A 13,440-nucleotide genomic window follows, 5' to 3' on the forward strand; every position below is an offset into this window, starting at 1 on the left:
AATAAAATAAAAAAAAGATCCAGAGGAAGACCAAGGTGAATTGATTCAGTCAGAGAGTTATTTTTGGTTTTTATGGCACAAAGACATCAACGGTCATACTGCACCAGGACACAGGTTGTAGCATTACATATAGTAAATGGTTAGTAGAACAATCACAAACATCAATGCCCCTGACAGGTTTCAAATCTGCAGCCTCTTTCTTAGCTGGTGTGCATATATGCTATTGATTCAGGCAGAAGTGCCTTAGAAGCATGAAATGTTAGATATGTCAATATTGGAGTGCTCACAAGTAATAGATTGATTTGGAGGAAAATTGTTGACAGGAAATTAATAATAATGTAAACTTAATCAATGTAGTTCTGTCATAGTAATCTGAACACCCCTTGAGGGTATGTATCAGGAAATTGATGATGGCAACCACAAATTCACATGAATCAGCTTGTGGTAATTTCTATAACCGACAATTTCATGTAGAAGGCAGGTACACATTCAGAATTTCAAATTGCAAGCAAAGGGGGTCATGTGGTAGCAGTATACAGGATAAAAGGACTGCACTTAGTGAATTAAGTTTGAAGAAAGTTTTTTTTTTTTTCATGAAGGAATAAAGATACAAACTTGGATGTCTTATAATGTCTCAAAGACATCACTAGACGATTTCATGCAGGGAAGACTCACTGGAAAGCTTGAAGGATGCAGAATTACTGATGTTGCCAGAGTTTGGAATCTCACATAGTGTATCCAGGCTCTGGACAGCGTTTCAAAACAATGGAATATGTTCCAGATGTTTGCTAAGAGGTTGCCTTTACTCTACCATCGTGCATGAAGATAAATTTTTGGTCATAACAGCAAAATGTAATCAATGCACCACGGCAGGTCAGCTTGCAAGTCGGCACCATTCAAGCACAGGTATGCAGATAGCTCAATAAAATGTGGCAAGATGTCTGCAACAAGTATGACTTTACGCCCGGAGGCCTGTATTCTGTGTCTATCCACAGCTCATCATAGAGCATTTTTTCATTGGTGTTGTAGCCATGAAAATTCAACAAGACACCAATAGGTCAATATAATCTTTACAGATGAGAGTTATTTTAGTCTTCATCCAATTCTAGACGATACTTGATCTAAAGTGAAAGCGGTACTGCTTACCATCACGAGAATGTTCTTGAAAGGGATAGAGGGGGTAGAGCTGGGGTCATGGCATGGGGTTACAAAAAGGGACTGCTGGAAAAAGGGACTATGACTAAAGAACAATATTACAATGAAGTTTTTCAATATCATGTTCGATTGTTTTGTGATGTAGGTGAAGAAATTCATTTTTATGGATGACAATGTCACACCACATCGTACAAGCAGTGGAGATACTTCTGGAGACCGAGAATATTAATCTAATTGTGTAGCCAGCAAGCACCCGAATTTCAACTCCACGTAACACATTTGGGATACAATAGGGAGATGCCACTGCTGCTCGAAATTCTCCCCCAGAAAACGAACAAGGCCATATCTTTGTTCTGAAGGAGGAATAGGCAAGTTTGCCTCAGGAACTCCTGAATCACGTGGAGCTAAGCATGGTATGACACTATAGAGCTGCATCACAGTTCAGAGTGGACATATTTACACTGAGGATGAAACACCTCACCTATGTCCTCTGCCACAGTAACCAACCTCCATTTTCATCCATTAACTGCAACTTACTATAAACATTCTTCCTTCTACTTGGCAAATGTCAAAAAAAAACTTAAAAAATATTTTCTTGGCCTGATTTGCTAATTTCTCCTCGTAGTGCACTTTTGTTGTCCAACACTCTCCTGGCCTGCTCTTTATACTATTCATGCAACTGACTTTTACCATTATTCATCTTGTGCTGCCTCCTTCCAGATTTCATGTTTAATCCCCCTCTGTCATCCATTTTACACCTACCCTTATTCAGCCTTTTGGCCATCAGAATACATTCACACATTGATGCTCTTATTATTTCTTTGTCAGTTCCCAAGCACCATTTATTTCCTACCACTCAACTCCTCATTCCATGCTCCAGCTCCAAGCTCTTGCTTAAGCTTGTTGTAATCACAGCCTTGTACTTCCACATATATCCTTTCCTCACAGAAGTCTTCATATGGCTAGCCATTAAAAGGCTTCTTTTGTTTTATCAAATTTATTATAAATAAGCTAATTTCATTTATATATCAGTTCTAGAAAAAGCATAAAATACTCAATATTAACTATTATATAGTTAAAGTGTGTAAAGTACACTTATCACCACTTATGTCAGCAATAGTTTCTTAAGATGTGTATTTGTCTGCATATGTATATATTATAAGAAAGATCCATTAATACAAGTTCCACTCTATCATGAATGTTCTAATATCTTCTTGTTTCCATATCCTAAATGTATATATATTATAATAAACTGGCACATAAGTTCACATTATAAGCAAAGATATTTAATGGAAGACAATTTCATATTTCACATTCAAGAAAATTTGCAACTGAGATACATGCCCATCTTCTGATTGCTGTGGGACAGCGTCAGTTCAACTGAGGATAGTGTAAACTTCTCGTAAAGCTTTCTCCACTCTTAGAAAAGACAGTAACAAGACATCCAAAAATTATATGCTTATTTTGTCTTATATGCTAAGACAAATTATATTCTTATTTTAATCTTTTACTTAGGAATAAGCAAAGTTTCTGCATGAAGTATCTTCACAACCAGGCTACTTGTATATAAAGACTACTACTTCACATCAACTGCCTCAATATCCCATAATGCAAAGCACACTTCATTTTTGATGTATATTGCTATGCATTATGGGAAGGATTGCTTCTCAGACAGGTTTCAACCTTTCTTGGGGGTGTCATTAGTAGGCACTGGATCCAGAAAGATACTGAGGTGAAATCAGTGCAAGTTATGAATATATTTTACATGCAAAGTTTGTTTGCTTATGCTTGAGTACAAGATTGAAATAAAAATATAATTTCCTGTCAGGTATAATTTACTAAGTAACCAAGTGATTTCGCTTGCTGCTAACAGGTATTTGTATTTTTAAGTTGTTTGCCATTAATATTTTTGCTCTTCACACTTCGTCCCTTCTACCTATGTTCAAGAAACATATCAAAAAGTTCTATACTTCTTGTTTAAACCATTTGCAAACAAATGGCAGTGTTTTATACATTTTACAACTTCTAGTGTATTCAGTTCATAGGAAGAAAAAATAAAAGCATACATGTATATACACACATTTTAAGCATATTTAAAAACTTTTAAATATGCTTAAAGAAGAGTAGAGCAACATGTTAATTTGCTTTTAAATGTATCCGATCTAGTCATTTATTTCTGTATTTGACTTTTCACTTCAGAGAAATGAGTTTCACTTTGGACAAATGAGAATTTTGTCCAAAGTTTATGATCAACCAATAAATATAACCTATGGTTAATCTACTTCCATATATTAAGAACTACAACTAATGAATATTTTCATCTGTGGATCGTTTGTACTAAAATCAAAGATCTAATCGTAAGGCATGGAAATTCGTATGCATTTTTTAAAGGATGAATTTGCCTCTCATAGTTGTCAGTCCTAAGTTCAATAACGAATAAATTCTACGTGAAATCATAGAAAATTCAATCCATCAAAAATAGCTCAGCTGAGCCCCAATTAACAGGCATAAGTTAAGACCCTTTATTATTGTAACTTTACAGCTTTCATGAAGGGGGGCAGAACTCATAAGGGGAGGCGTCTCCGCAATTAACTAACTCCATTTCACCCACTAAGTGTATTATTCGTTGCTAAATGCGCGTGGTCTTCAGAATGTTTGCAAAAGCAAAAACTCTGATACCTCCCTATGCTTTAACTGAATGGGGTAACAATTAACAGCAGGAAGTACATGTAAAACACAAACTGGAAGATGCTGCTTAGGATATGTCTTCCATACAATGTCAGCTATCCCAAATATTTTCTAAACTTCTTTTCATTACCCCCTCCCCTAGGAAGCATTACCCGATTACCAACCTTTCAAGGCTAACAAATGTTGCTCCTTATCTTCCATTTTCAAATATTCTGAAGGGCGCGCCTTCCATCGGCAACATAAAGAAACAACAAAAACAAAACAAAACAAAAAGTTATAATGAATGAGAGCCTGAACTTAATAAAAATCTAACAGTCTTAATGATCCATTTCTGCTTTTTCACTAACAGAGTTTTCGTTACAGTAGGGTTTTCAGTATGAAAGAGACGTATATATAATTATTATTATAAAGATCTGACCTCCATGGAGGGAATGGACTCATTTGTCAATCACTTCAAAAATTCATCGGAGTTTAAAAAAAAAAAAAAAAGGTGGGGGATGACTTAAGGGCGGGGGAAGAGCTTAAGCAACTTGGACAACCTCCGGGTGAATTCTACAGTCGTTTTTTTTTTTCCTTTTTTTTTCTTTTTTTTTAGATGCAGAGTTAAAACTCGAATCACAAGGAGGAAAACCCTACTTGCCATGCCATAAATTAACTTACTTAAGAACCTGATGAAGAAAGAATCACAAAAGTTCCTCTAGCTGTAAACTAAATCGAAACTATAAAAAGAAAAATATTACATTGATAAACATGCTTTAAAACATTTTCAATCACTTCCACTTGCCTTACCATATAGCTAGATTCATTACTGCTGTCCCTTATTTCAGTGCCTTGGACTCAAGTGTTGGGACTTAGTCACAGTTTTTCATCTGTCAGAAAGCAATGGTTGACATATTTGAGAAGTCTTTTGAATCTCACAGTGCTGCCTTGGAGAAATACGGAATGAATTCCAACAGCACATGCAAACCATTGTTTGCTAAAAAGCATAAAAATTATAATAAACAGCTTCACTCTCAGGAATCCTTTCTACTGATGTCCATTAATTGACTCTGAATAGCCTTCACTGTGAAGTTTTGTAATGCTACTAACTGATTTTTTTTTAAATATCCCACCTACGAAACGTTGGAAAACAATAAAAAAAAATAATAAAATAGGCGAGTTAGGATTACACAATCAAAACAATTTTCTATAGCTTAATTGCGGTATTTTCCATAATACCAAGCTTCCAATAAGAAAGCAGTAAGGATTACATTAAATTATAAAAATTGTCAAACACCAAAGGTTAATTTTTTTTTCCCTTTCTTTCATTCCTAATCATTTACACAAACCAGAGTGAATTATATACTTTTATTTAATACTGTCTTGGACCTCATTTAGCCCGAATTACAGACATATGTGGTTTGACATAGACCGCGCGGTTAGCCTAGTGGCTTTGCGCTTCGCAACCATATGCCTGGGGAAGGAGTGTCCCAGGTTCGATTCCTGTTGTAGATGTGAGGAATTTGAGGATCTTCCTCAGGCATAGCCAAGTTAGCCGGTCTTGGGCGCGGTCAGTAGGGTTTTTTCCGCCAGTTTATCTGGCGTTTTTCATCCCGCAAACAGGCAAACCGGCCCCATGAACATACGCCTCTACAGTCAAAAATATATCCCCCCCCAGGGGCAGACCAGGCGACGGGTCGGTTGGGAGTAGTACTAACAAGAAGTCGCATCTAAAAGTAACACGCGGACCCTGCATCGGAAGCAGGAATAACGCGTAGTAGAAGAAGATGTGGTTTGACATAGATTCCACAAGGCGCTTGATTAAATCTACGGAGGCTGTTCAATAAGCTATAAGACTATAATTATACAGAAAGCAGATTACCTTTAATCGTCATCATTTACATGGTCTTTTTCGAAGTAACTACCGTGAGACGCGATGCATTTGTCCCAACGTTGCGTCCACTTCTTAAACACATGTGAAAGTCCGTTTTTTGAGAGTTATTTCAAAACCGTATCCGCAGCTTTTACACGTGCTTTGTTGCTTTCGAAATGGCGGTCTCTTAGTGGTTTCTTGAGCTGAGGAAACATCCAGAAATCGCACGGTGCGAGATCAGGACTGTATGGAGGGTGTGGTAGGATATCTATGTTGTCTTCTGCAAAACGTCCACTACACAACCGGCAATATGTGGCCTTGCATTATCGTGGTGCAATAAGAAGCCATTCTTCAGCAATGGACGCTTCCTTTTGACGTGCGGTACCATTGTCCATAGAACATCCGCATAGCATGAACCGTTTACAGTATTCCCGGGTTCTACAGTGTATTGGTAAACAATGCCTTCGTAGTCAAAAAATATTATGGTCATAACTTTACCAGCCGATTTTACAATTTTTGCTTTCTTGGGGGTAGGCGAAGACGGATGCTTCCATTCACTGCTTTGTTGTTTCATTGTAGGGTCATAGTGATACAACCAAGCTTCATCTGCTGTAATGATGCGTTTTAAGAAGTTGTCGCCTTCTTGTTCCAGTCTTTCTTTCCATTCTGTGCACACATCCACTCGATGCTGCATTTTCTCCGGTCAAGAGTTTGAGAATCCATTGGGCGCAAACACGTTTCAGTCCCAAATGTTCAGCCATGATTAAGTGAACACTTCCCACAGAAATATTCAGGACAACATGCAGCTGGCGTACTGTAATTCTGCGATCCTCCTTGATGATAATCGCTGCTGTGTTGATCATTGTCTCTGTGATGGACGTTGAAGGTCTTCCCTCACGTTCAAGATCTTCCGCATCTTGCCTTCCTTTCTTAAAAGTTTTATGCCAGCGAAAAACACTTTCCCTCGACATTACTTCATCGTGGAAAGCTTCACGTATCATGTTAAAAGTGTCCGATGCCGATTTTTGCAAACGCACACAAAATTTAATCGCATAACGCTGTTCCAAGGACGCTTCCATTTCAACGACTGGTCTCGCCTTGTAGGCGCGCTGAAACAAGCTTGCGTTTAGTCACGTGACACTCTGGCACATCAGTCCGTATATGCCATCTATCAACCTCTTTTGTTAATACAGACAGCAACATTTCTTTATTCCACAGAAATTAATATCGTGATGAGTGGTTTCGCGACAGTAAAATTAGTCTTATTACTTATTGAACAGCCCTCGTATCTCTACAACATAGCAGGTCTTCACCAAATAGTCCTTTAACTGGCTCAGATTTGATGGAAGAGGACTTTGCTTCTGTTTTTCTAACATGTTCCATACATTCTCAATGGAGTTCAGATCCGGGCTTTGTAGTGGCCAGGTAGGATGAAGGAAATTGCTGTCATGTCTGCTTAACCACTGCTGAACAATTTTTGTGCGATTGACAGTAGCAATGCCGTCCACAAAACAACTATCACCTGCTTTAAAAAGCGTGGATTTTGAAGATGGACTTGATCAGAAACACAAGATTAGATTCACTGCTCCATGCAGCTCCCTTGAAATTCTCTGCCTACAGTCGATACAAAACAAAGTGTACCATGACTCGTTGGACAACATAACATTTTACCAGTCTTCCCATGTCGTCAGTGTTCCTGACACCACTGTAGAAGATCATTCCGGTTCTTCGAACAAATCATTGGTTTCTTTCAATGCATATGATCAGTAATATCGATTACTATATGCATGCGATTACTAATACCGATCCTTTTCAATTCCCTGCGCATAGTTCGGTGAGATATAGGTCAGAAACAGCCTTCATTAAATGCTTCAGGTAATGGCTGCAAACAGGAATTTCTGTTTGTCTGTAAAAGCCTTCTGAGACGACGGTGGTCTCGTTCCTTAGACTGTCTTAGGACCGCAATTATGCCTCTTAGACAAGCAATGTTGGTTAGTTTTCCTCGTGATTAAACACTGGAATATCTCGCCCTTTTGAGAAACCAGTCAGCTCTGCAGATTTCAAAATTGTAGCTCCAGCCAGATGGGCACCCACAATAAGCTTACATCCTTTCATTGAACTCCCAAAGATCCTTTGTTTTTCCCATTGTGATCAGTACTATTGATGATTACTTAAGAACTTGCCTAGAAAACGTGGTGACGCACACATGACCAAGTATTCTGAATAAGTTAGGTTTACGTACATCTGCATAAAGGTTTCTAATTCAATGGTCGTATGCATCCCGCATAGGCATGGATGTTTGTGATTGCCTTCTACTTTCATACATTCATTCACCCAAGTATAGATACTCTCCCAATATGGACTAGGTCACCATGGGAGTAGTAGACCCAAACCTCCCGTAATGTGAAAGGCATTCACCCTGCAGTGGGTAGAAAAATAGGCTGTTCATCATCATCATGTATATTATCTATCTTAACCTTTCGTTGTCTGGAAACTACATTGGTAACACATGTTAAATACCTACCGACTGGGGTTCAAGCTCAAATATACAGGCTCATGTAGATAAATAAAAGCTTAGGTAGATAAATAAATACCTACCTGAACCTTTATATCGACTGTCACTTTAAATGGAACACATTGGATACCTTCAAAAAATTTTCACATTATTGCAGCTAATTTGTTTCAAGTAAAGGATATGATAGCAATCAATACTAAGAATATTATCTACTATAGCATTTGTGAAACAATATTAAGATATGGCATAACATCTATGCAAACACAGAAAGGAGTCTCCTGTCCAAATGAGAATCGTGGCATAAAAGAATCATTTCCATGGTGCTTTGAAGAGCTAATACACAACTGACCAACACACTGAGCAATTCTTTAATAACCTCACAATGAGCATATCAAACTTGAGATTGAATTAATCACATTGAAAAACTACTTCGATAATAATTACCATAAACATAGAAATCCATACCGATTAACGCGACCCACTACTATTCTTTATATTACCAGGCACTTTCATAACACATGCGGAGCAATTGAGAGAACATCTGATACCTATTCTACTTAACAATCTTCCACACAACTTAAAACAACTAAATAGTTAACGAACAATAAAACAAAGAACTATGAAAATGTAATTAAAATTATAATAACGGAATTCACTCATGTAAAATATTATTTATTAGTAGAATTTTCGCCTGAGTATCATAGGCATCTTCAGTGCATGTATAAAGCTAATTAAATTATACATGTACTGAAGGCGAAAATTCTACTAATAAATAGTATTCTACATAAGTTAATTCCGTTATTATAATCTTAATTATTATGTCTACTCACGGTATTTCCTTACTGAAACATGTGGAAATGGTACCAACACGATTAGGAAAATAAAGGGAAAATACAAATAATACAGCAAAACATGAACAGTAAATAAATAATAATCAAACTCTTTTCTCAGAAGCTTAATATCGTTTCTAAAACGAGGATTAGAACCAAAATTAATTGCTTTGGTCGTAATTGAAATCAACATCTCAGAAAGTGACCATAGAAATTATATTATTTCAGCCAATCATACCAGTAACGGTTTAAGAACATGATTTAGCAGCTGTTTCTTGTCTCAGTTGAGCGCTCCTTACACTTCTGAAGAAGAAGAAGAAGACACCAAGCCGAAATGGCTCATACAACGTCAAGTTTGTAACATACTTTTTATTAATTCATTCTTTCTTTTGTAGGTTTCATTCATTACCCACATCAGTTATCCTTTTCTGGATTTTATCTTTGCCTATGTATTTTTTAACTTTCACTTTGAATTTTTAATTCTTTACAGTTATTGGTTTTAATTATTTGTAATTTATTCTTTTACTTGTTCAGTTTTATTATTCTAAGCAATTTATCGATTATGTATTATCTAAGTTACGTTCTGGTCCCTTCTGCCTCGTGTGAGACCACCAACCGACTTACTTGGAAAAAAAAAGTCCCATGTTTGTTCTCTAAAGCAGTGCTTCCCAAACTTATGGATGTAAAGGACCCTTTAGAAAAATTAAAATATTTCACGGCCCCCATCGAAAAGAAAATTCGTAATATATTATTATAATATTTATTGTATTTATATTCAATACAAAACATACACAGCGAATATCGTACAAATCAAATGAAATATTACGTTTTTATCATCTTACATACACTTAGTCTTAAAACATTTAAAATTTGTTTTTATTATTTCACGGCCCCCCTCATCAAAACTAACTGCTCCCAAGGGGGACGCAGCCCACAGTTTGGGAAGCGCTGCTCTAAAGCAGGGTTTCCGGATTATGTAACAAAATAAATAAATGAAAATACAAAAAATATATAAAATTAATAAATAATTTTTTTAAAAAAATCTTTAGCCTGCCAATGGTATATTTATATTATAGGTTTACTAAAAATCTCTCTTGGTTGGAAGTAATATACGCAGTGGCGTATTTAGGTATAGGCCGTATGGGCACGGGCCTAGAGCGACAAATTTTGATGGGCGGCGGAAATTCCAGGTTCTCATTTTTGTAATTATAACATGTTCTTTTATATGCCGCATCTACTCACAAGTAAAGAAATATTTTTCTTTTCCTCATTGTAAGTTTAGTCTGCAAGCATCTTGGCAAGTAATCAGATTCTGCATAACTATACAGACCGAGTCACGTGCAAGGAAAGCTACTGTATTGTTGTCGGTAACTTGAAACAAAGGCAATAGGGATTAGTGAATTTGATCCCTTTCTTGCTGAGCACATTGCCAAAAGCGGGAAAAAAGGAAATGGTTTCATTTCCTATCTTTCCTTTGCCACGTATGAGGCATTTATTAAAATAATTGGGCGAGAAAGTAATCAAATTTATTGTGGAAGAACTTAAAATAGCTAAGTACTATTCCATAAGTGTTGACTTAACAGCAGACTTGTCTCATGTTGATCAGCTGTCCTTCATTGTATGATATGTGAAAGAACATGGAACTCCTGTGGAGCGTTTCTTGCGTTTCATTCTTAACATAAGTCACAAATCTGAAGGGTTAAGTGGCGGTTTTGACTTCACTAAACGAGCTTGGAATTGATGTAGCAAATTGCAGAGGGCAGGCATATGATAATGCTATAACATGTCAGGCAAGTACACAGGACTGCAAGCATGAAATAAATCCATTGGCAGAATTCACACCGTGCGCTGGACATTCTCTGTCTCTAATTGGTACTTGAGCTGCCAAATCCTGTCCGTTCTCTTCCGCATTTTTTGATGTCCTTTAGAAACTGTATGTATTTTTCACATCTTCAACACATCGATGGAGTGTTCTAAGAAAGCACCTGGAAACTTCTGCAAAAGTAATCAAATGTCCTTCGCCTACTCGTTGGTCAGCTCGTGATGATGCCTGTCGGAGTCTTCGTGAGGGAATGGAAGGAAATAATCTCCATTTTGTCCGAAATTGAAAATGACACTAACCACAATGCGATGTGAAGCAAGTGGGATTCTACGGAAATTCAGTCATTGGAGGTCGGGATCATGACCTGCCTATGGGCAGGTCATAAGGGGGGGGGGTACTTTCTCCCGGCCTAGGGGCTGGAAATACCTAAAAATGCCACTGTGGGTGGTCTGAAAAATTCTCGGCCTAACAATAAAAAAACGAATTTAGAATTTCAAAATTATTTTTATTTTTCAACATAATCTTCCTTAAAAACACATTTATTCCAGCGACGTTCCAGCAGTGTCATTATTCCATCCCTGTAGTGGTTCTCAGTAAGATCTGCAAACTACCCCTCTACAGCTGCAATCACCTCTTGATTCGAAAAAAAAAAAAAAAAAAAAAAAAAAAAAAAACGCTGACCAGCGAGAAGAGTTTTAGTTTTGGGAAGAGACAGCAGTCAGATGAAGCCAATGGGGAATAGGGTGGATGTACCAAAAATTCATAGTGCAGATCCCTTAATTTTTCCATTGCCAAAACACCTTTGTGGGCAGGTGCATTGTCCTGATGAAAGATGATTTTTTCTTCTGCAAACCGCGTCTTTTCTCACGAATTTTTTCGTCTAGTCTGGCTAAAAGATCGGAATAATAATCTCCGGTTATTATTGTTTTACCCTTTTCAAGAAAATTAATATACAAAATGCCTTTAGCATCCCCAAACACCGATGCCATGACCATTCCTGCTGATGGAACCCACTTTGTCTTCTTTGGCACTGAACAACCCGCTTCTGTCCACTGTTTTGACTGCTGTTTGGATTTTGGTGTGTACTGGTGAATCCAAGTCTCATCTTTAGTAATAAACCGATGCACAAAATCAGTTTTATTCTTGTTAAAACGCTCCAAGCACTGTTCAAAGATTTTCATGCGAGTGTGTTTTCGATCTGCTGTGAGCAAGCGCGGCACCCATCTTGTGCAAAGCTTTTTCATTTGCAATTATTCACGTAAATATCCTACACGTTCTTTTGAAATGCTTTTAATCTCAGCAATTTCACACACTTTGACTCGCTGGTCATCCAATACCATATCGGCCACTTGATGTCATCTCTTTTGTTCCATAAATAACAACTTTATCATTTTATACTGAAATATTCTTAATCTACTTAGTTTATAGTATGCACAGAATAGATACGTTGTTATTGCGTATCTAAGGAAACATGTTCATATAATGCCTTGAAGTTGTTTTTATAGGAGCTTTATGCAGGAGCTGTTATTCTGAGTCTACTAAATTTTTGTATGATTGATACCTAAACCAGCTTATATATATCAAGATAAGCTACACGTTACGTATTGATTTAACTTCAGTGACTGTGATAGTTTTACTGATGTTTGCGTTTAGTATGTAGGAGGTCGGGTTGGCTAATGGTTAGATAGCACTTTTTGTCAACTAGTTGGATCATGAGTTTCCGAATATCGCTTGTCTTATAAGCCATCTAGATTGGATCAACACCATATTGCATGTTTGCTCGTGTAATGGTTCACTCGTTTTGAATGGATACTACGGATGTGAAATCTGCATAATGGAAGATCTTTCTTCTGAGAGGAAGATGATTGATATCATGCATATAGATATCGAAGAGGATAGATTGGAAAGAACCGCTCCTTGTGGAACGCCATAGGTTAATGATAACTACATTGGAGGTTGATCTCATACATGTGATTTGTTCTGTGCTCTGAAGACAAGTTTTAAACCATGTTTGAAATGCCCACCTGTACCAATGTCTTAACTTTGCTAAAAGGGTTTTGGTATATGGATTACGTCATATGGCTATCGTTATCATCTTTTAGAAGGTCGTTGAAGATAACCATATCAATGAATTTTTTTTAGTGAACAGCGTTGGTTACAGTCGTGTCTATAAAATTCTTCAGAATACTTGCTGTTCACATACTTTCTCCAAAAAAATAAATTAGCTAACGTTTTTTATTTCCTTGTGACTTTTTAAGACTGAATACTTTCTTTTTGGAATTATATAAATATTTTCTGTATATCTTGAGAGAATATTCCACTTCGTAATTTACTCGTAAATTAATAGCGTATCTATAGCAGAGCTTCTTAAACTGTGGGTGGCGACTCCAAATGGGGTCGCGAAACTGAATGCGGGGGTTGCGAAAAATTTGGCAACAGTAAAAGGTTTCTGAACCACCAAAAATTAATTCAAAATCAAACGTGTAATGATTCCGATGTGTTACTGGCAGCGCTTGCCCGTGTTGCATCGCGCTACTTCACTGCAGCCTTGGTTCTGAACACACAACATGCGCACTTT

At 37.1% G+C, this 13,440-nt stretch overlaps 1 protein-coding gene across 4 annotated transcripts in view; it reads right to left on the reverse strand.

Annotated features, from left to right (window-relative positions):
* Positions 1 to 4,060, reverse strand: part of LOC150095599 (trafficking protein particle complex subunit 13) — a 200,329-nt gene extending 196,269 nt beyond the window's left edge. For all 4 annotated transcript variants that reach the window (XR_016550085.1, XR_016550084.1, XR_016550086.1 and 1 more), the window contains exon 1: positions 4,008 to 4,060. Coding sequence is in view for 1 of the 4 variants with exons in the window: in XM_090410598.1 (XP_090266724.1) it covers positions 4,008 to 4,044 (37 nt within the window). In the remaining 3 variants the exon portion in view is untranslated. The remainder of the gene's footprint in view (positions 1 to 4,007) is intronic.
* Between the last annotated feature and the right edge of the window lie 9,380 nt (positions 4,061 to 13,440).

Source organism: Typopeltis vanoorti, chromosome 20 (genome assembly GCF_054136105.1).
Source record: "Typopeltis vanoorti isolate ZY-2024b chromosome 20, IOZ_Tvanoo_1.0, whole genome shotgun sequence".
Taxonomy (NCBI): domain Eukaryota; kingdom Metazoa; phylum Arthropoda; class Arachnida; order Uropygi; family Thelyphonidae; genus Typopeltis; species Typopeltis vanoorti.